Below are 20,740 nucleotides of genomic sequence, written 5' to 3'. Positions count from 1 at the left end.
ACCCATGAAATTGTGAATTGCTATAATTGTTCTATTTTATTATTTGTTATTGTTGTTAATCTCTTACTGTGCCTAATTTATAAATTCAACTTTATCATAGGTATCTATGTATAGGAAAGAACAGTATACATTGGGTTCAGTACTATCCGTCGTTTCAGGCATCCACTGGGAGTCTTGGAACATGTCCCTCGCAGATAAGGGGGGAATTACTGTACAGTGACAACTGACATCCAAGATTAATTAATGACAAGCCAGCAGCAAAGCTCCCTCTATTTCACATGAACGGTTTAGTGCTGCAATTGAGTAACATCTACATCAAGACTAATCAGATACATACATTAATAACATGCTTAGTAGTTTGTGGGCCCTTGCATTTGTCAGGGGAAGGATCCATTCTTTCACACAAATAACTGACAACTTCACCCCAACACATACCTACATTCTAGAACCTAGCAAGTAAAAGCCAGGGCACAGCTCTTGGATTGCCATAAACTGTGAATTGTCCCTGGGTCCCATCCTTTCCCAGATCCCCCAAGATTACTTCTATTCCAAAACCAATCTGCAAAATAAGTGCAACAACAAGAGGCATGGCCCTCAAGATTCACTTTTTACCTGAAAAGGGACCAACTTCCCACTGAGCATGGGGAGACAAGGACCACTCTGATTTCAAGATCTTTGGAGTACTTTAAAATATCTGGAAGCACTTTCTTGCTCTTCCAAATAAAGCTTTAAAGCCCTGTAAGGGCAGGAATTAAAAAAAAAACATATATATATATATATATATCTCACAGGCTTAAGGTAGGGCTAGTTTCATTCAAGAACTTGGGAGGAGGGGTTAGCTTATTATAAGAATGATCAAATGGAAATTGCTCCTTGACCTTGGTGATTTTCTACTCAGGAACATAAAGAAGGAACTTGCAGAGAAGAGAAGAGAAATCAAAGTCCACTCACGTCAGCATAGTTATAACCAGAAGTAGCAGATGGTACCTTACTTGCTGTTGGGGGATTGTGTAGCCGACAGTTCACCAAAATGGGGAGGTCCCCAGTGCCCTTGATTTCTCAGCTCTCCCACCCTAAGGCTCATATGCTAGCTGAGGAAACTACACTTACCTCTTCTTCCAGCTTCACCACCTTGGCCTGGGCATTGCTCAGGGCCTGGTCTCGGATTTCGATGTGTCGCCTTTGGTCCTCGTTGGTAGAACGGGCAGTAGCCAGCTCTGCTTCTAGCTTCTCCTTCTCCCGTTGGCTTTCCTTATCTATCAGAACATGAAATATCAATACTGCCATTCTGAAGCTGGTTCAAAACCTTACCTGAGCAAAACTGACAATCATACCCATTATGAGACATTCCAGTGTTCTAATCCACAGCTCCAAGAACCAGGATGCCCAAGATCTGGACTCCATCACTGGCTCTACCACTAATTTACTGTGTAAATTCAGAAAAGTCACCTAAGATTCGTTGTTGTGCAGAAGCAATAAGAACGTAAACATAAAAAGTGTTATGGAAAGTATTACATAAAGGAGAATACACACACACACACACACACACACACATCAGAACAAGTAGGCTTGTCTCTTCAATTTTATTCAAACGGTCTTGTATTGGCAAAGGAACAATTGAGCCCCCTTCAATTTTCTCCATTGTTTCCTCGTGACAGTATATTAAATCAATCTAAAAATGATATTTCACAAAACATATAAAACCTCAAATCTCACCCTTTACTCACATTATTTTCTAACTGAGATCAATTCAGGATTGCATGGTAGCTACAGATGGCCATGACACATGCAATTATGCCCCATGCCTTTCTAGGTCCCTCTCCTTTTAACTAGGACAGAACTCACACCAGAAACTCAAATGAGCAGTTTTGATTCTCATTTGGAGGTAGACGGTCCTTCCTCTGGAGACCTTGATACTTAAAGTTTGTAGGAGAAACTTTAATAGGGCAGCCTCGCCTTCCTTCCCACTCTGACTTTACGTATCTATTCAGATGTACTTTGGAAAGAAATGAACATTTGTTGAATGCTTAATGCATACCAAGTATCACACTAACTTAATCCTCAGAATAACCGTACAAGGAAGGTATTATTCTCTTCTCCATTTTGCATATGAGAAAACAGAGACTCAGAGGGCTTGACTAGCTTGCACAAGGTCTCACACTGGGAATAGTGGAGCTCACACTTAAGGCTAGGTTGTTCCAAACTCTTTCCACCAAACAAGACTGCCTCTTGTAGGGCTGAATTGGTCTAGCCTCTCTAGGGCAGCTGAAGCACATTACCCAGGAAGGCTTTTCAAGAGGGCTTTCCTGGCTCCTGCCACAGTTCCAACCATGTGGCACCCTGTCGATGTCCAAAGGCAAAAGAAATCAAGAAGCCACAAGCCATGCCCTCTTCCCTGCCTACTAGGTGGAGTCCACTTTTACCTTCTAGAACCATTTGACAGTCTTTCACCCTGCTATTCATACAGTTTTATCCACTAAATTACTGCATTTTATAAATGCAGAGCTCTGAGGACACCTGAAATCCCATCTCCACACAGGGAGAAGTGTGAACTAGCAGATCCAGGGCACGAATCCATACAGTTTTAGTTTGGTTTTGTTTTCTCCTGGGAGGCTGCCACCCTCTCCACCAATGAACCAGCTTCCAGGGTAACCGTGACACCATGAAAGCAACTTGACAACAATTTACACTAGGCACTGATGACACCAGAAAAACGAGATTCCTTCCTCTAAGACATACTGACAAAGGAACAGGAGGTTCAGAGAAACAAGCAAGAAAAAAGCCCCAGTTCTGAAGCCAGAGCACAACAGAGCAACCCAGGAAGGGAGGAGGATATTGTAAGTGAAGATCAAATAAACACGTAAAAGCTAACTGGAAGCTGCATGGAATGACTTGAAAGGGTCATGTGGAGGCCCAGCAAAGATGGGGCCTGATAAGTTCCCACCAGGCACTACTCCAGCTGGGAGGTGCAATGAGGGAGGCTGGGGGCAGTGGACTCCAACAAGGGGCATCTGCAGAAGAGAGGGTATTTCATCTGCTTCCCCCCAAACTCATTCTTCCTATGGACTCAATCCACTCTGTAGTCTTTATTGCTGGTTTTACTGTGGCAAGTGGAAAGAATGAGGCATTGTCTAGCTGGGTGGAGTCCATTATGGACCGATAAAGAAGAGGATTAATTCATTGTCATGGTCCTAGGAGTATTTCCAGACAAAGGAAACACTATTATGAGGAAGACATAGCTCTATCCACCCCTACACCATCCAACTCCACAATCAGAGTCACTAATTCAGGCCATGGCAGTGGTCTCCCTCTAGCGACCCTTGCAGTCAGCCAACGCGTAATGATATATCTTACAGAATGCTTAACTAAGGAAGCCCCAGGTGCAGGTTAGGCATTCCAAACACTCATCATTAGTCCTGAATGTTAATCCCACCTCTACCAGTGCCAGCACCTGTGCCTTCAATAACAAATCCCTTCACCAGTAAGGGACCCCATGCTCACTAAGGTCCTTTTCAGCTAGCCATGACAAAAGCAGGGATTTCAAGGGGCTTCTCTGGTTTAATACAGAAGGAGCCATGTTGATGTGACCAGACGTGGTCACAAGCAACCTTCTTGGCCTAGAAGGAAAAGAAAAAAAATCTCCCAACTTCATGCTTAAACAGAAGAGAATCCCTAGATGCTGCTAGCTGTTCTAGAAGGCTAAATAGAACTACGTAACTTTTTCACACACTTCACTCCCATTCACACATTAATACCTACTGCTGAAGTTTTCAGACTTACTTTTTGCAAAGAGCTGAGAAATGGTTTTTCTGGTATCCTCTGACCCCTCATATTCCTTCTCTGCAAGCTGCTTGTTGGCAGTCTCTAGACGCTCTGTGAAATTCGGAGACAATCAACAAGGCCTCATATACAAACTTCCAAGCACATGCTGTTTGCCCTCTAAATACTGACCTTGGGCAAAACAAGCCTGCTTCTTCTTGTTACATATGAATGGGTGACACAGACATAGGTTTGCAAATGTGGAACTTAAAACAATATTAGACCAGGGCAGGGAAGGATGACTTAACACTTTCACTGCTCACTGACAAAACCTAAGTGCAGAATTCTAAATTTCAACGAAACAATCTATCCCTGAACATATGATATCTTTCATTCACCAGGAAAAAGAGCATCGGAGTTATTATAAAGTCTTCAAAATCATGTAATATCAAAGCTGGAAGGGGATTATGGGCAGCATCTAGTTCAGTTCCCTCATTTTATAGATAAGATAACCTAAACCCAAAAATAGAAAATAACACCCCCAGCGTCATCAGTTTTGCAGGTGTTGAAGGTGGTCACTTCTTACCATCTTCTATATTATCACAAGGTAAAAGTACAAGGAGGGAGTCCTAGAAACAATGGAGGATATCACTATTTCAAGCTTACACAGCCAAAATACAGTCCTCTGAGAAACCTATAAGGGAAGAGAGGCAGCATGGATTGTGGGGGCAGGCCACGGGAGTCCAGGAGTCCCAGGAGGGGTGCTGTGTGATTAACACATCAGCTCATCCCACTTTGCTTAGGCAAGCTTGGGACTAAGTACTACTGCAGTTACGAAAACTTAGCCTGGTCTGTGCCCTGCAATTTACTGACCATACGGTGGGCTGGACAAGCCCTAAGAGCCTCGATGTATACTTCTTAACCTTTCCCTTCACCATTTTGGCAGATGCTTCAGAAGTGATTCCCTCACCTCTCAGATCCCTGTTGAAGTCATGCATCCTCCGAATCTCGCCCTCGAGCTTGTTTCTCATGGCTTTCTCCAGGGCCTCTCTTTTGGAGGATGACTTCACGAGGTTCTCATACGCCTCTGAGACACGCTGGATTTCTGTCTCCACCTGGACCAAAAAAAAAGAAAGATAGCAATGATGACAGAAAATTGATGGGGAAAATGGTCTGAAAACATATATGCAAATCCTTAATGATAGCTTCTCCCAGGGCTTTATAGATGGCCAGGAGGCAAGCATAACACAGTCAGATGAGAAAAGGTTCCCGGGAGGATTTCTAAATTCAATCTTAAGCTCAGTAATTAACTCACAGGGTCATGAGATTTCCTCAGGTTAAAAACAAATACAGTTTCTGCCTTCAGAGAAGGTGGTAGGAGAGAATAAATACCTTAAGTATAGTTATAAATGATTTTCATTTCTGAGTAAGAATTTTCTTAATTTTGAAAGTATTAATAATAATGTATACAGTATATAGATAACATTATTCCAGAGCATCCAAAGGGATTTCACGTTTATTTCAATTCACCCTGATATCTGCCTTCACAAGGATACCTCCCCCCATTTTAACAAAAAGAAGAGTTAAATTGCCTTTTCTGAGAATAAGTCAGTGGCAGAGGCGAACCCTAAAAATTCTAAGCCTCAGCCTTACGTAGCAGTTCATTTCAATTTAACAAACATTTACCGAGGGCCAGATATTTACAAGAACTCTTTAAAACACCGTAGGGTGTATAAAAATGAAGGAGTGCATTCTGGTTGCTTGCAAGGGGCATTCAATCTAATCAAGTGAAAGAATATAGGGAAAGATACTTTATTAAGAAAAGTAGGAATAGTGCTATAAAATGCAGGGGAGGAAGAGGTTATTCCTGGTTGGGGGTGAGGGGAGAAGAGAGAAATTTCATGGAGGAGGCAGCATTTAGAGTCAGATCCTGAAAGCTGGGTCAGATTTCAATGAGCAGAGGTGAGGGGAAGGGTATTCTATTCTAAGTGAGCGAATGCATTCCCACGATGACCAGTAGTCTTGTTTGGCTGGACACTGTGGAGTACACAGAGGGAAGCCGGTGAAATCTGGCTGCAAAGATAGACTGGAGTCAGATCATAAAAGGGCTTTAATACCAGGTATTTGGACTCTATCCTGTAGTCAGTAGGAAGCCAGTACAGATTTTTGAACCAAAATTCATGATCAGAGCTGTATTTTATGACACCCCTGCAAACCTTGTAAAATAGAAAAAGCCACAAAACCTCAAAGAGAAAGGGTCTTGCCCCAAATCAGCCCAAATCAGGAAGAAAACAAGAAACTAGATGCCAGAGTTCTTCTGTAATCCATATAGCTTCGTTGCACATACAATAACCACAGAGAGATTTGCATATAATTTGTATAAGACAAATAAACCCCATGATCTATTAAACAATTTTCAAATTAAATTTGACTCCTGCAACCATTCGGCATTCCTTCTCAGTTTTCCACTATCCTCCTTAACAAAGCTCAGGGTACTTTGCGGGGGGGCGGGGGGGGGGGGGAAACGTCAGCCCCCCAGTAGGAGACCGGAGGAATGGTAGGGATATCAAACAACTCAGATTCCACCTGCCCCAGCTCCAGAATTATGCCTGAGGCAGAGCTGCCTGCAAACAAATGAGGCTAATACCACAGAAAAGAGCAGACTTGCTAGTGTTTTTCTTCTTGCAGATGGCACCAAGATAGCAGCACAGAAGGTGAAAACTGGTGAATGGCATTTAGAGACAAGATCTGCAAGGCCTGAGCCTGAGAAAGCTTTTGCATGAAATTCAAGTGGTGGGTAGAGAAAATAAACATTTGCACTTGAAAGACCAGGCTTGGTGTTGGTCTGCTCTGGGCCGCATTTAGAGCGCAAGGCTTTTCAGTTCTCCACACAATGCCATACCTGGAAGGCAGTCCCTTTACTCAAGTTGTTCAGAGTACTATTTCAAGATGTCATACCAATCCTTTCCCTACCCCCTGTGTAGATACTGTACCCTCCAAAAGGGCAAGTTGTACATCCATCAACAGGACCTTTCAGGAAAAGAAATCACAGAAAGGCATATCCACTGGCTTGGTCTCAGTGGTGGTGGGGTAGGGGAGAGGAAGGGTGGTGGTGGGTTTCCAGACTTATTCTGTCAACTAATTCCCCTCATGAGCCTCAGGCCTTCTTATTTTTTCCAGCACCAGCTGATATCTACCTCATTCTCCTCACTTTCCTTTTCCTCTTCTAATCTACCTGTGCCTCTGAGCCACTGCAGCCTTGGGTGGCCTTCACTTCTCCCAACACTCAAGCTGTGCCAATTACACTTGGCTTAGGCATCTTTCCCCATACTGGAGGACAAACAACAACACAAATCCTATTCTGCTCCTCTTCCCTGTCACCACCCTCCTCTTCCAAAAAAAAAAAATCACCATGGATCCTGTGGAAAAAAGCCAATATAATATCTGGGTTCATCCTTTGGTGATTGCATCAAAGATAGGGTAGAGGGCATCCTGAACAGGGAGTCTAGGGAGGTATGTCAGCTGTTAAACCTAATCAGCCAAACTGGGCCAGTCTGCTTCTAGTGTGTGAGTATGATTAATTTATTGCACCAATGTGAAGGGGGGTATAAGTTAATAAGAGAGGAGGCAGAAAATTTTAAATTGAGGGAAAAACCAGGGAGAAACAATTCTCACTCAGCCCCAACAACCTGCATCCAGATTGGGGAACACTGAGGGGGAGCATTTTTGCTACATAAAAATACTTAGCTGATAGTAAGCTCTCCTCTCCCCTTTAGAACCCAGATCTGGCATTTACAAATTCTCAGCTTCATTCAGGCCCCTGAAATTTCCACTCCTGGGTGTCTCCTAAGGACAGAGCTGCTGAACAATACCAGGTAACCTCCTCTCCCTCCCCGACCTTCACGGTCACCTCCCTAAACAGTTCGCATTGTCTTGTCAGAAGATCAAACCACATGAGCTCCAGATTGACAAAAGCTGCAAAGAGGCTGCCAAAGGCATAACCCTATTCACCAACAGCCACTGGAAGCCAAGAGCTAAGGTTCCTAGCTCAGGGCACTCAAGAGCTGCAGGAGACAGGAGGGGCCCAGGGAAGAACTGAACTGGGTACATACACTCTTTTTTCTACTTCCTCAGCCTAGGGCTATCACCTGTCACCCAGCTGTAGTGCTAAGCCCCTCCTGCACCCCACACACACCAGAGAAAGAGCAGATGTAGAACTTGAACTGGGAAGAACCAAAGCAAGAAAGGGGAAAAGGAAAGAATGTTGAAAAAGAGTTACTATGAGAACTCCCACCCAGCAAAGTACTCGAAGCCCTTTCCAGAACAAGGCAGGGCAAGATCTAACTTCAGTGGTGAGATTCTTCTAGGAACTATGGGTCTTTATTTAAGATTCAAATTCAGGATTTGGGAAAATATAATCAAGATCAAAAGTCTTTAAGCTGCTAGGTCCTTCACCTACACAGACACTGACATCTTGACTTAATGAAGAAGCTTCTCTACCTTTGGAATCCTAAACCGATCAATTCAGTTTTCTTTAGGGCTATGGTATCTGGGAAAACTGTACAAATATGTTTTTTTCTCCTCACATAAATGTAAAATGTTACTTCTCTGAGAAAGACAGGAAGAAGGCTTTTCCAAAGTTTGATCCATATCTAACCTTCAGATATAAGAATCCTAAAGACCTGCCCATAAGTCCTGCAGGCACCGGCAAGTGGAGACTGTAATTTACATCAATATTAAGCAAATAAGATTTAAAGGAGACTCTAATACCCCAAAACAGGGGCCTCACCTTCTGCAGTCTCGCCACCTTCTCGTAGCATCCTTCCAACTCCTGCCGCAAGTTTCGATTCTCATCTGAGAGAATCTCAACCATCTGCTGGGCTCTGGAAACAATGGCAAAAGGGTCTGCTGGCATTGGCTGATAAGAAGCAGATGACTGCTGAGCCCGAGGCATAGCTGAATAGGCTTCTCCTGGCTGCTGCGGCTGTGGCTGTGGCTGCTGCTGCTGCTGGTGATGGTGGTGGTGTTGCTGCTGCTGCTGCTGCTGCTGACTCAGGCCAGGCTGGGTGAGACGGTAATGATCTCCCTGGTGAGCCTGGTTAGGAAGGAAATGCTGCTGCGGCCTAGGCAGGTGAGCTGAGTGGTCTCCTTGGTTAGGAACCAAGGAGTGTTGGGCAGGTGACAATCTAGTGGACGGTGGAGACTGCAGCAAGGTCAAGGAACCCCCAGATGTGAGGGAAGAAGTAGGGCTGTGAGGCTGAGAGTTCCTGGCTGACAACGGCAATGAGATGTCCTGCGTTGGCCTGTAAAACATGGAAGGCATACTCAGGTTAAGCTCTCTCTGAAGGTACTGGGGAAGAAGGGCACAAGAAAGTGAGACAAGGAGGCTTCCACTGCCCCTAGGACACCTGCAAAATGGAGGGCCAGCAGAGTTAGACTACAGGATCTCTGCAAAGATCTCTACAGTCCTTTCCCGGCCTGACCTTCTGTGACTGCCTGACAGACAGAAGCGTGATCCCATGGAAGACTGAACCAGAATCTCAAAGGTCGCTTTGTGAAAATTTAAGTGATGTATGTCTGTGCACCCATTGCTCAAGTCTAAGCCTTGTAAATGAGTCTTCTACAAAGTAATTTTCACCTCATTATTCTAAACTAAACCTCTTCTAACATTCTCTATGTGGGCCAGCACACGTAAAGAGTCAAATTTAGAAACTAGATTCCACTTGTCCAGAAGGAAACAGCAAACTGCAGTCAAAACCACCCCTTATCTTGCTATCTGCAGCTCTTAGATGATTCACATATTCACAAAAAATTACTTGAGGATATGTAGATACTTACTACATTAGAGACACCAAATAATTATTGTTGATTACAGTTATTAGTAATTGAATGATGCCTATGAGCAGCAATAATATCAAGACTTGGAGAGGATTACAGTCAACACTATCATACTATTTTTGATGTACTGAATCACAAAATGTAAGAACTGGAAAGACTTTAAAGAAATAATTTAGTCCAACACTGTCATTGGACAGAGGGAAAACAGGTCCAGAGAGGGGAAGCAATCTGCTAAATATTACAAAGTGAGTTGTGGCAGTGCCAGCGTAGAATCCTTGTTTCCCAATTCCCATTTTCGGGCTCTTTCCGCTACCATAATGCACTGATTTGCACACACTGATATTCAGATTCCCAGACCATTGCTTATAGAAAGTTCCAGAAAGAGAAGTTTGGTATATTGTTTAATGTGGCTTCACCATTTTTGTACCTAATATACCAGACTATTAGCCATTAAGGGAAACACTCACAGTGTGTGAATGGATGGATCACTTCTACCATCACCACTACCTGGAAGAAGATCTGTCAGTATACACTGAAGACAAAAGCTTGTTCACCCCCAGCCCATGCCCAGCTAACCTCATTTACTCCCACATCCCATGGATGCTTGTCCTACAGTTGATACTTCTCAATCCAGGGAAGACAGATGGCTAAGAGAATGGGATTTGGATCCCAACAGAGTTTGGAGACCTTTTTCTACTGCTTACTAGCTGTGTAACCTTGCTCAAGTTACTTAATCTGCGTGAGCCTCTTTCAGTTGCTCCTGAGGTCACAAATGAATTACAAAAATACTGGCTCTTCTCATTTTTGTGCTCAGTAGGAATTACAAAGAGTCTCTTATCTACCTCCCAGTGAGATAGGTTGACCCTGTTAGTGACTTTACTTATGGGATAGCCATTTAATCTTTGCACTAAATTGCATAAAATTCATGGTGAAACTGGGACAAATCACCAGAAGGAATTGACTTTTAACTGGCATTCCAGATGCTAAAGCACATCCTTCTCACACCATACTCCAGTTATCATTATTGTTCATTTACCTGTCCCTACAAGAGATCCTCACTATCAGGGCTTTTTTACAACCACAAAATCATTCCAAACACTTGCTCATGGATACCCAGTAACCCAGGTGTTCGCCAGAGCCCTCAAACCTGCTCAGTCTCTAGGTTGTCTCTCAGCCCTATTGATGCCTCTGATGTACCCACATTCTTCCAATTTCATACATGTCACTATAAATAATTGCTGAATATTGAGTTTGAAAATTGCAAACTATTTGTGGACAGAAGAATTTACATCGTTATCATGATTACAACTGGAAAGTTGCTACCATACATAACCTTTCTTTTCAAGAGCTCAAAGTACCCAATCAAAAGCTGGGGATCTGTTTATAAACTTATTTGGGGAAGAGCCTTTCCCCATTTTCCATACTGTGGATCTTCAATGTCCTCAGAGGTAAAACTGACTATGTGATGCTCTCTTTCCTCTTTGAGTAAGAGCTATTATAATTTACATATATATATATAAACTCTAGAGTTAAAATATAATATCCTGGGATTTGTTGGGGCTTTTGGATATTCTGGGCATAAAAGAGGAGCTTAAATTTCATGTTCTCCAATCCAGCTCTCAAAATTTAGGGGAAAAAATGACCATATTAACCTTCATCTTCGTTGCCAGGATTTGGAAACCCAAGGCCTTGGAGGTGTTCTCTTTTAAAGACTGAAGGCCCAGTTCTGAACTGGGCTTTCTCCCCGCAGCTCCCCTTTGCCCCATCATCAACCCCAGGCTTCTCTCTCAAACAGACCAGCCACTGGCCTCCCTCCTGCCTAGAGGCTGAGCAGCCCCACCATGCCCTGGACAGAACATGGCCTCCCAGAGGCCTCAGAAAAGAGGAGATCACAAAGTCTCCGGAAGGAGGTCTCCAGAGTCAGATAAGCCCAGGACAGCAGTGGCCCTGGCCATCACTCTGGGCTCTGCCTGGAGGTAAGGGGAGACAAAGCAACTGCTCCTGGGGCTCCCCAGGCTGGAAAAGGAAGCAGATTTCAGTGCACTGTGATGTTGGGAAAACCAAGGCAGTCCATCCCTGGCAGGTTTGCAAACACAAAGCAAGGCTTGGGCAGCTGCAAAACGAGAGAAAGCCCTCCAGCCAACGAACTCCATCTGGGCTCCTGCATCCACCCACCAAAAAAAGCAGGACAGTATTAATACTGGAGGGAAGTTCTCCCTGAGAGGAAGGGACTGAGGAACGGCAGAAGTTGGGAAGGGCTGGGAGGATGCCAGAGGATGCAAAAACACACTCAAGACTAAATAATGATAAAAGTAATAGTAATAACAAAGGTGGCAGCTGGGTAAGCGGCATACTCTGCAGGTCCTTCCACTGCACAGCAGCAGGAATCGCTCCCAACTGACACATTAACCAGGAACAACAAGCCGCCTGCAGACAATAGAATCACATGATCCCATGGAAGCCCTGACCTGCCTCCCTGCCCCTTCCCTCCCCTCATCCTGCTCCTTCCTAAGACAACCTGGGCCCGTGGTGCCCTGCGGAAAAGGGGATATGGCATACATACAGGACAGAGGCCAATGACCAAAATCAGTATCCCTGCCAAAGCCGGGGGAACTCCCTCCCAGAGGCAACTTGTGAGGACACAAAGGGAAAGCAAAAGGCGGTCCATCCAGCTGACACAGCACCTTCCACCCTGCCACCTCACTGACTGGGAGCCCCCGCCCTTCCCAACCACATACCCACCTACCCAACTGCCTCCCCGACACACACACTACACACTCCTGGTCCATACATGTGCAAGCCCGCACACGCACACTCTCACCAGAGCAGGTGCCACCAACAGCCTGGATCTCAATTTATTCTCCCCACAGAAACTGTGCTTTTCCCAGGCTCTGTAATGGTGAATCTGTGAATCCTGGAGAGGGCTGCAAATTCCTGATTGTTTCTCTTGCACAACCAGCTCTGCTCTGAACTACAGAGTTAGGTCACCCTTAGATTCCACTAAACAATGATTTCAAGAAACCTCAGATCTGGGCACGATTTCAACAATTGTAAGGAGGTGGCTGCTTTACAAACGGAAAGGATTTAATTTTTTAAAGCAGTTGATAAATGTCTAAACCCCAGATGCAGAAAAGGCTTAGCACTTAGAAAGACAAAGATTCAGAAAAAAGATTCACTTCTTCAGATGGCTTGGCCTTGTTTCCCATCTGGAGTTTTGGGCATTCAGGATATTTATTTTTTAAGTGGGGAAGATATAAGTGGCATAGGGTAGATGAAGTAATAAAAAGATTGTTTATAACATTTTGTTCATTTTAACAGCAAATCTCTAACATTTTATTGCACCTCTAAAGGCAAACAAAAGTTTTGTGAACAGCAATTTGTTCAAAGACCTTGCTTTGCATCCTGATCTGTAATCTGTGGATTAAGAACTAAGAATTCAGTCTTCTAATTCTTTGGTACTAGCAGCAGTTACTTGGAAAGGTACTCACAAACTGTCTAGTTAGTTGGTTAAAGGAAATAAAGGAGGAAAAATGTGTCACCACCTAAAAGCGGTACACTTCTGGAAAGCAGTTCAACTACCTCCCCTTGCCAGTAATTTGTCAACAGGTGCCACTCCCTCAGCCCAGGCCCTGCAAAAATTTTGCTGCCAGAATTTGTCTGATGCAGACCCAAACTTCACTCAGAGCATCTTCTGATTAGGACCGTTTTAGGGTTGGTTATTCATCGAGCATATCAAGCAGCCTATTCCTCTCCCACTGAGAGGAAAAAAAAAAAAAACGGAGCAAACCTGTATACTAAAATACTGTTCAAGAGAGGGTAATCAGCATTTGGGGATTGCTACTGCCTTGGGAGATAGGAATAGAGATCCACAGATAATGCAGGACGGAGGAGAAAATACAAATATCTTCCTGTAAAATATACACAGCTAAATTTCTCTGATGGTTTAATCAGTATGGGAAGAAAAAAGATCCCTCTTTGGGCTCCTTATTATTTATTTAGGCAGATCAAAGGGCTTTTCCATCTAGCTTCAAACACTGTGGGAGTCATTTCACATCACAAACAATACTGGTGAATGAGTTCTGAAAATAGCTTTCCTGGGAAGGCGGGCCATGTGCTGAGCGGGGCTTTGGATTTTGCTCCACACCCCAGCCAACACTCCCCTCCCACAAGGCAACAGACGTCAGCCCATCCACGTACGGGAGGGAGTCCCACAGACTCTTCCATGCTGATGGGAAGAGCAAAATAAAACCCCCAGCTTCATTGACATTTTGCTGGCTTGGATGGGTTTCCACTAAGCTAAGCAATCCAACAGACCGGCCCCTCCCTGGGTCTTCCGTTTCATTGGGCAGATGGGAATCGGATTCTTGCTCTCATTTAAACTGGAAGGGCCCTGTCCCTTACCCCATTTCCTGTTCCAAGGGACTTATCAGAACTTAGGCTCCTGCCTTGTGAAAGCTGCACAGAAGAGGTTGAAAAAGGTTAGGAAACCAACCTGGGTCAAGGAAAAAAAATCCTAAACTGGCAAAGTTAGGGGTGGAGCCCAAAGTGAATTGCCTCTGGCTAAATAAACAGGACCTGGAAGGGGGAAAAAATGAAATACCAGGAAACACCAGGTGCATTCTCTTACCTTCACCCTACTCCACCCCCTGACTGCCTTCTCCCCTGAGTCACCAGTAAACTTCAAGCCAAGAAGCTCTTCCCCAAATGAGTGAGAAGGGGACAGGAGGCAAAGAGTTAGACATCAAAGAGGTTACAGGCCTAGTGTGGGCGCCACCTATGGAAAAAGGCCACCCTATGTCCAGGGACTTCAAACCTCATGGCCACCCATAAGTACCCAGGGTAAGAGGGCAGGAATACCACACATAACTGCCATCACTGTTGCCCACAATTAAAACCTTTGCTCTGCCCCATATGCTGAAATACCACTAATCAGAGACATGGCCCCAACAGTAACAACAGGAACAATAAAGAAAATCATGGAATCATAAGGTCAGGTTGATACTGCAACGGGACAGTGGACCCTTGAATAATTCAGAAGTATATTTAGGAACAACTGAATATATAAAACAGTCCTCCTAGACTAATGGCAAGTGGTACAGAAGTCGTAGAAATAATTTTCCTTCTGTATTTTAGCATCTGACCAAAACTTCTATATATGATACGAATTTAACTCAGATGTTTAAAAATGTGACAGGCACCGAACTCTCTAAGAAGAAACTCTCTAAGAAGAAAGATGAAACAGTCCAGACTTCATGAACTGCAAGGAAGTACAAGGCAAGTAATATTCTGAACCTGTACATATACAGTTTCTCCCACAGTAATATCAGGGTGTTTGTTCAGTGTCCGAAAGAATAACAGTAATTCTGCGGAGAGATTTGTTCACAAAAATAAGTGATGAGAGTTTTGTGGAGGGGAACAAATGGAAGTGATAGGATATTCCAGATTAAAGTCCAAAATAATTTGCTTCTGCCCCTCAAGGAAGGGCTTAATAACTCACAAGAAGAGGAACGCTGACCCTTCCTTCAATAATCCTAGGAGGCAGGACAGCAAATAGCTGCTCAAATCCAGATTCGTGCTCCTGTTCATCCACTAGGCAGCTGAAGCCATGCTCAACCTTTAAAGTCAAGGGAATGTTAATATAGTGCTAATTATGGCTGAAGAGGCTAGAAATTCAGGTTGGCAGAAAATTCACTAAGCCGGGACCAGCCATGCATTGCAGAGTTTGTTACACCAAACACCTGCCCATTCCTTCCTTTAAGATTCCCAACACAGAGCAGAAGCTGGTTGGGGATGAGGTCAGGAAATGACAGAAAGGGAATTCTCTTACCTGGCTGCTCCATACTCAGGGGGATGCTGATACCTCATCAGTTGCCCCTCTGTTCTCCCTGGCTGGTTCAGACGATGCTCACTATAGAAGTGCCCTGGCTCTTGGGGCTTGCACACTACAGACTGGGGTGGCATGCCCTTGAAAGGATATTCTGGTGGGGGGCCTCGGTGTTCCATGCCCTTCAGGCTATGCTGGCTGGGAGGTGGCCCTTGGGCCTTGTAGAATTCACTGGAACTGGTAGGATTCTTGTAGAGGTCATTGGGTTGTGGTGGGGAGAGGGGAGCGCTGGTAACAGGTGGATGGGCCTTAACTCCACTGGTGGCCAGTGACATCTGCATTAGTCGTTCACTCAAGGAGCGGACATGTCCTTGCTTAAGGTCTCTGAGTCCTTCATCCTGGTGCATCTTCCCAGGATTGAGCCGCTGAACTGATGGGCGTCCCTCGGTCCTCATCTTCTGGTTGGTGACTCCAGTGACGTAGAAGGCAGCTCCAACACTGGCATGCTGTTGGCCCCGAAAGTACTGGGACTGGACCTTGGCTTCTTCATAGGTTGGGAGTTCTTCATTATTCTGCATTCGAGGGGAAAGCTGCTTCTCCATGATGATGTTTTCTGACTGGATTTCCTGCCCCTGGGGTTCTTGTCGAGCAGCATGAGCCACAAGCTGTTGGTGGTGGTCTTGGGGACTCAACACATCATTCTGAGGGCCTGGGTTCCCACTGCCACTGGGGAAAGGAGGGCCATTCCCTGTGGCTTGCTGGTGAATGGCAAGCAGGTTGCGATTCTCATTAGGATTGCCATACCGAAGCTGCTCTTGTAGAAGACGCTGCAATACCGTGGTTCCTCCACTTGGCTGTTCTTCAGAATTTCTCATCTCTATTGCTGGTGGTGCCTTGTGAAGAGAGAGAGAAATTGGGCACCTGGGCTGCCCTTGACCTGGGAAGGGGAAACAGGAAGCTTAACACTCAGTTGATGGATAAATCATTCCTCTAAGGGGCAAGAAAATGGGTATTTGGGGGTGAGGATTCCATTGGAGAAACAAAGTAATGAATTGAATCTAGAATTAATAGGTTAATTCTTGGCGACTCCTGGCTCTAGCATTGACATGATGAGGAACTTGGAGGCGTAAGAGCTCTCTGTTTCCTCTTTCACCTTTAGTATGGGTTAAATATTCAATCTTGACTTAAATCCTAAGAGGACTGGGGAAGCCTGGAACAGTCAAGTAGAGTAATCAGAGTGTAATTTTCCTAGGTCCTTACAAAGTTCATCTTTCTGTATTCTATTTAAATGAAAAATCCACTGTTAATGGCTGTGGCACTGGGGGCAGGACAGTGGGGAGAAGCTACCCTATAGACGGATCTGTAAAGCAGTTCAGCACGTCAAGGGAGCTACAAAGTGCCAAATAATAATTAAAATCAACAAAAGGTGAAGAGAGCTTGGCTTGCACCAGATATGAATGACCCCTCCTTGATGCAAATCTTTTTCTCTGATCTCATAAAACTCTGAAACAAATCTTTTCCCCAAAAAAATCCATTTTGTATTGTCTGTTTTGGATGCTCCTTGGCTTAATAAGAGAAGGGCTTGGGATAATTGTTATTGACAAAGTTTCTCTTTCAGCCATCCAGGAATAGTCATTGAGATTTTGTTGTTGTTTGTGTAAAAGGAGATTAAAGGGGAGGCCCTTGTTCATTTGAAGTGTGCCTCTGACAGCTTTTAGAAATTGAAAAATAAAAAGGTCATCTTTTGGAAAAGGGTATCATGATCATATCCCAACCACCACCACCATCACTAATTCTTCTTAAGGAAGTAATATGAGTTGAGTGAAACAGGTACCAGTAGTAAGGAAACTCAAGATTCAAATTCTAATCACGCTATGGGTTTACAGAGTACACTGAGCAATTGATTCTTCTTTTCTTGTCTTCTATTTTCTCACCTGAAAAATAGTAGTAGGTGACCTCTTTCTCTCTCTCTCTCTGCACAGTATAGTATACACAAACCCATTAGAGGCTCATAAAACCTTTGGAGAGAATGTGTCTGTCATGTTAAGTACTACAATTCAATACTAATCTTCAATAATGAAACTTTCACTCTGAGGATCTGAAGTACTGTTGGAGAATGGACATGATGTCACACAAAGTCACAATAATGGTCAACTTAACAGCCTCAGGTTCCTAGGTGAGAACCCTGGAAACCTGGCTCTCAGGACTTGATTTCCTATGATATTAGACAGCCTCCAATCTCTCTGGAAACATGACCCCATTTCCTTCAGTCTTGCAGGGAGTTGACCGAGAGGATGTATATGGTAGCTGGAGAAAGGTCATCTTCTCTCCTTTTGCACTTCTTGCATGATTACTGCTACCCGGTTTCCAACTGTTCTATTGAGCAGTTTGACCCCACAGTTAACCTTCCACAGGCCCTTTTTAAATCCCATTCATCGTATTCTTTGGGGAAATGCACACCAAGAGGCTGAGCAACCTGCCCTCTAGTCCCTTTTCCCTCCTTCCCAGTGACCCTCTGGGACTCATGGAGTTAAACTGTCAGATTGGGATGTTCTGATAGGCTGACAAGTACAACATATAAATCTCTTCTGGTGCCTGAACCTGGAAAGATGACTGCCAAACTACTTTTCCTCTCTCAAAAAAAAAAAACAAAACTGGAAATGGGAGCATGTATGGTTAAAACAAACTCACTTACAAGCCCCTCCCGCAAGGCAGGGAAATCCAGACATTGAGCTGCCCCAGACCATGAAGAGTATACCACCCCCTCCCATTCCACACCCACCCCACCCAGCACGCACACAGGTTCACAGACACACCAGGCACACACACACATCGATGGTCCATACCTATTTCTGCTTTCTTTTAGGCTTAAAGCCTTGATCAGGATAGGGAATTCTTGCTTATGAGCAGCTCCAGAAACCGCAACGGCAGATTCCCTCTCCCCTAACACTCAGGTTCAGGGTAAGCGCCGCCAAGAGTCCAACCACTGGTCACTCTGAAATGTTCAGGAGGGGGAGGGAGGGAGAAATAAAAACGTCGTTTCTATTTTGCCACCAATGGCCAACAGTTAACCAAACCAGTCCTTCGGAGGGAATGACTTATCCTCCCATCTGCTTGCCTTTTAAATGAGTGGCAGAGTCCATTTCCACTAGGACAAAAAGAAACCTCACTAGCCAGCAGCTGTGTTTAGGAGGTCAGTCAGTCTCCATGGGATGGAAATGTTCAGGTCTGAGACTGGAAAAGATTGCTCTGTTCTAGCCTCACAGCCCCCAAAAGCCGCTGCTTCCATCCTGAGTTGGAATGGTGGGTGATGACAAAAGTCATAACCACTGCCACCTTTAGGGTACAACCTTTAAACTGCTATCAGTGGCAGGGCAGGCAAGTGAGGCTCACTGCCCCACATTCCAGAAAGAAGGCAATCATCAGAAGGTAGGTTTTTGGTCAAAAAAAGAATGATCAGTGAAGCTCCTGATTTAACTGCCACAGCCTCAGATGGGCAGAAAATACCCAAAACTTCTTTTCAACCAAGTCATTAAGTACTTACTGCATGCTGGCTACCCCAGATATTTGCCAGCCTCACGCTAGACGCAATGAGGGATACAGAACACACAGCATATAGTTCCTGCCCTCACAGAGCTTACAATCTGATTGATGATTCATCCATTCTTAGGTGAGTAACAAAGTTGGTTGCCCTTCTCAACATATAGCAGCAACTCTGCTCCGAGGAGAAGATGCCTCCATTTGCTTTCTCAGTACTTCCACTGTCCCAGTATCTCCACAAAAGGAAACTACTAGACTCATATCACAGAGGCTAGATGCAAACGCTCACCAGATATGGATTTGAGATAGTTCTCACTTCTAATTACTGCTTTGATCCCCTAAAAGGCCCTGCAGGTTCAAGCAAAATAGTTATAAAACTGAGGAGTTTGTGTTTAGGTGAGATGCACATGATCCACATTCCTATTTTCTGTCCCAGCCTAGCCATGACTCACACCACTTAAAGGAAAAGCTTTAATCCACACCAGAAACGCCATTTGAAGAGGAGGCAACGCAAAGGAAGCACACAAGCGTCTCTGTATTTTGGGAGCATGTCCAAAACATCCAAGTTTAAAAAAAAATCCACAAAACCGCACAGTGATTAATTTAACATTATTTCCTTGCAATGTTGCCAAAAATAAAGTGAACAGATATAGAGTGAACAAACATGGAAATTTGTCTTTCCATCTTGTTTTGGCCCAACATATAATCACAATCAAAAGGAAAATTGTCTCCAATCTGCGAAGTAATTATTTTAGGGTGTCTCCCCTAATTTCAAAGCAGAGGAACAACTTCTGATTGGAATCAAAGCTGGACTGTTAACAGAGCTATGGTAAATAACCACCGTACTTCTATTGTCCAACTCTGAACAAAACAGTTGTCTTTTTTCTTTTTAACTGAAACACTCAGAAAACAGCCCAAGGCTTTTAAACTTGAGCCCCTGGCTAGAAACCACCATACAATGCTTTTCCAGTACTGTTTAGATTCTTCATGCTGATTTTGACGGGCTTGCTGCTGACCCAGCTCCTCACCAAGAAAACTTTACTTGTCTGAAGTCTTACTCTCTTCCCTTAATTTTGTCCCCTCTCTTCCATATTGTTTTCAAAAACCAAATCACTATATGTCAACCGGACACAGACTGTCCCTCCTCACCCGCCGCCCCCTGGCCTTTTTTGTTTCTGTTTAAAAGAGGAAAAGAAATCAGCCTAAGAAAAAAGTTTTGCTGATTCCTCTCCAGTTTACTGATTTTTTTCTTAAGGAACTCATGTTCATCTACATGTTAAGAATCACAGAAGGAGGAAAACACTACTCCATTTTTTCATTAGAGAAAGGAAAGGAAAAGATTCCTTGTCAAGAACTAAAATAGTATGAACTGTGCAAACTTTCTGCTGCTCGCAGCTTTAATCACGCCACTGCCAGGGGTCTGACATCATCTTCAATCAATAAAATAACCTTGTTTCTCCCAGACAAACAGACTGTCCCTGAAGATATTTAATAGGGGAGGAAAGGATATCCATGGTTCTTCCTTTAAAAATGCAATTTCAATCTATATATTCAACTTTTCTGTAACAACAACAGGGTAGCAAGGCCAAGCTAAATTCTTACTCCATTTGCAGTCATTGGCCTCTCTCAGTATACCTGGGAGGTTGAGCCAAAACACATTAGTGAGAGCCCAGATGTTTCCCAAGCCAAGTCCCAGAAAATCAGCATTAGAAGGTGGCCAGGGCAGACCAAATTCCCATCCTTCAAATAAATTTTTGAAATATCCTTTAAGATCTTTCC

General features: G+C 44.1%; 1 protein-coding gene across 4 annotated transcripts in view; it reads right to left on the bottom strand.

The window, feature by feature from the left end:
- AMOT (angiomotin) overlaps positions 1–20,740 on the bottom strand; it is a 59,545-nt gene that overhangs the window by 26,719 nt on the left and 12,086 nt on the right. For 3 of the 4 annotated variants that reach the window (XM_046673838.1, XM_046673842.1, XM_046673841.1), the window contains exons 3-8: positions 18,268–18,416; positions 15,425–16,358; positions 8,549–9,062; positions 4,730–4,874; positions 3,781–3,873; positions 1,111–1,256 (exon numbers count right to left, since the gene is read on the bottom strand). In XM_046673838.1, coding sequence (XP_046529794.1) covers positions 1,111–1,256; positions 3,781–3,873; positions 4,730–4,874; positions 8,549–9,062; positions 15,425–16,296 — 1,770 coding nt within the window. In that variant the 5' untranslated portion in view covers positions 16,297–16,358; positions 18,268–18,416. The remainder of the gene's footprint in view (positions 1–1,110; positions 1,257–3,780; positions 3,874–4,729; positions 4,875–8,548; positions 9,063–15,424; positions 16,359–18,267; positions 18,417–20,740) is intronic. The other variant, XM_046673840.1, reaches the window with a different exon arrangement.

This window comes from Equus quagga, chromosome 10 (genome assembly GCF_021613505.1).
Source record: "Equus quagga isolate Etosha38 chromosome 10, UCLA_HA_Equagga_1.0, whole genome shotgun sequence".
Lineage (NCBI taxonomy): Eukaryota > Metazoa > Chordata > Mammalia > Perissodactyla > Equidae > Equus > Equus quagga.
This window is presented reverse-complemented; position numbering and strand designations above follow the sequence as displayed.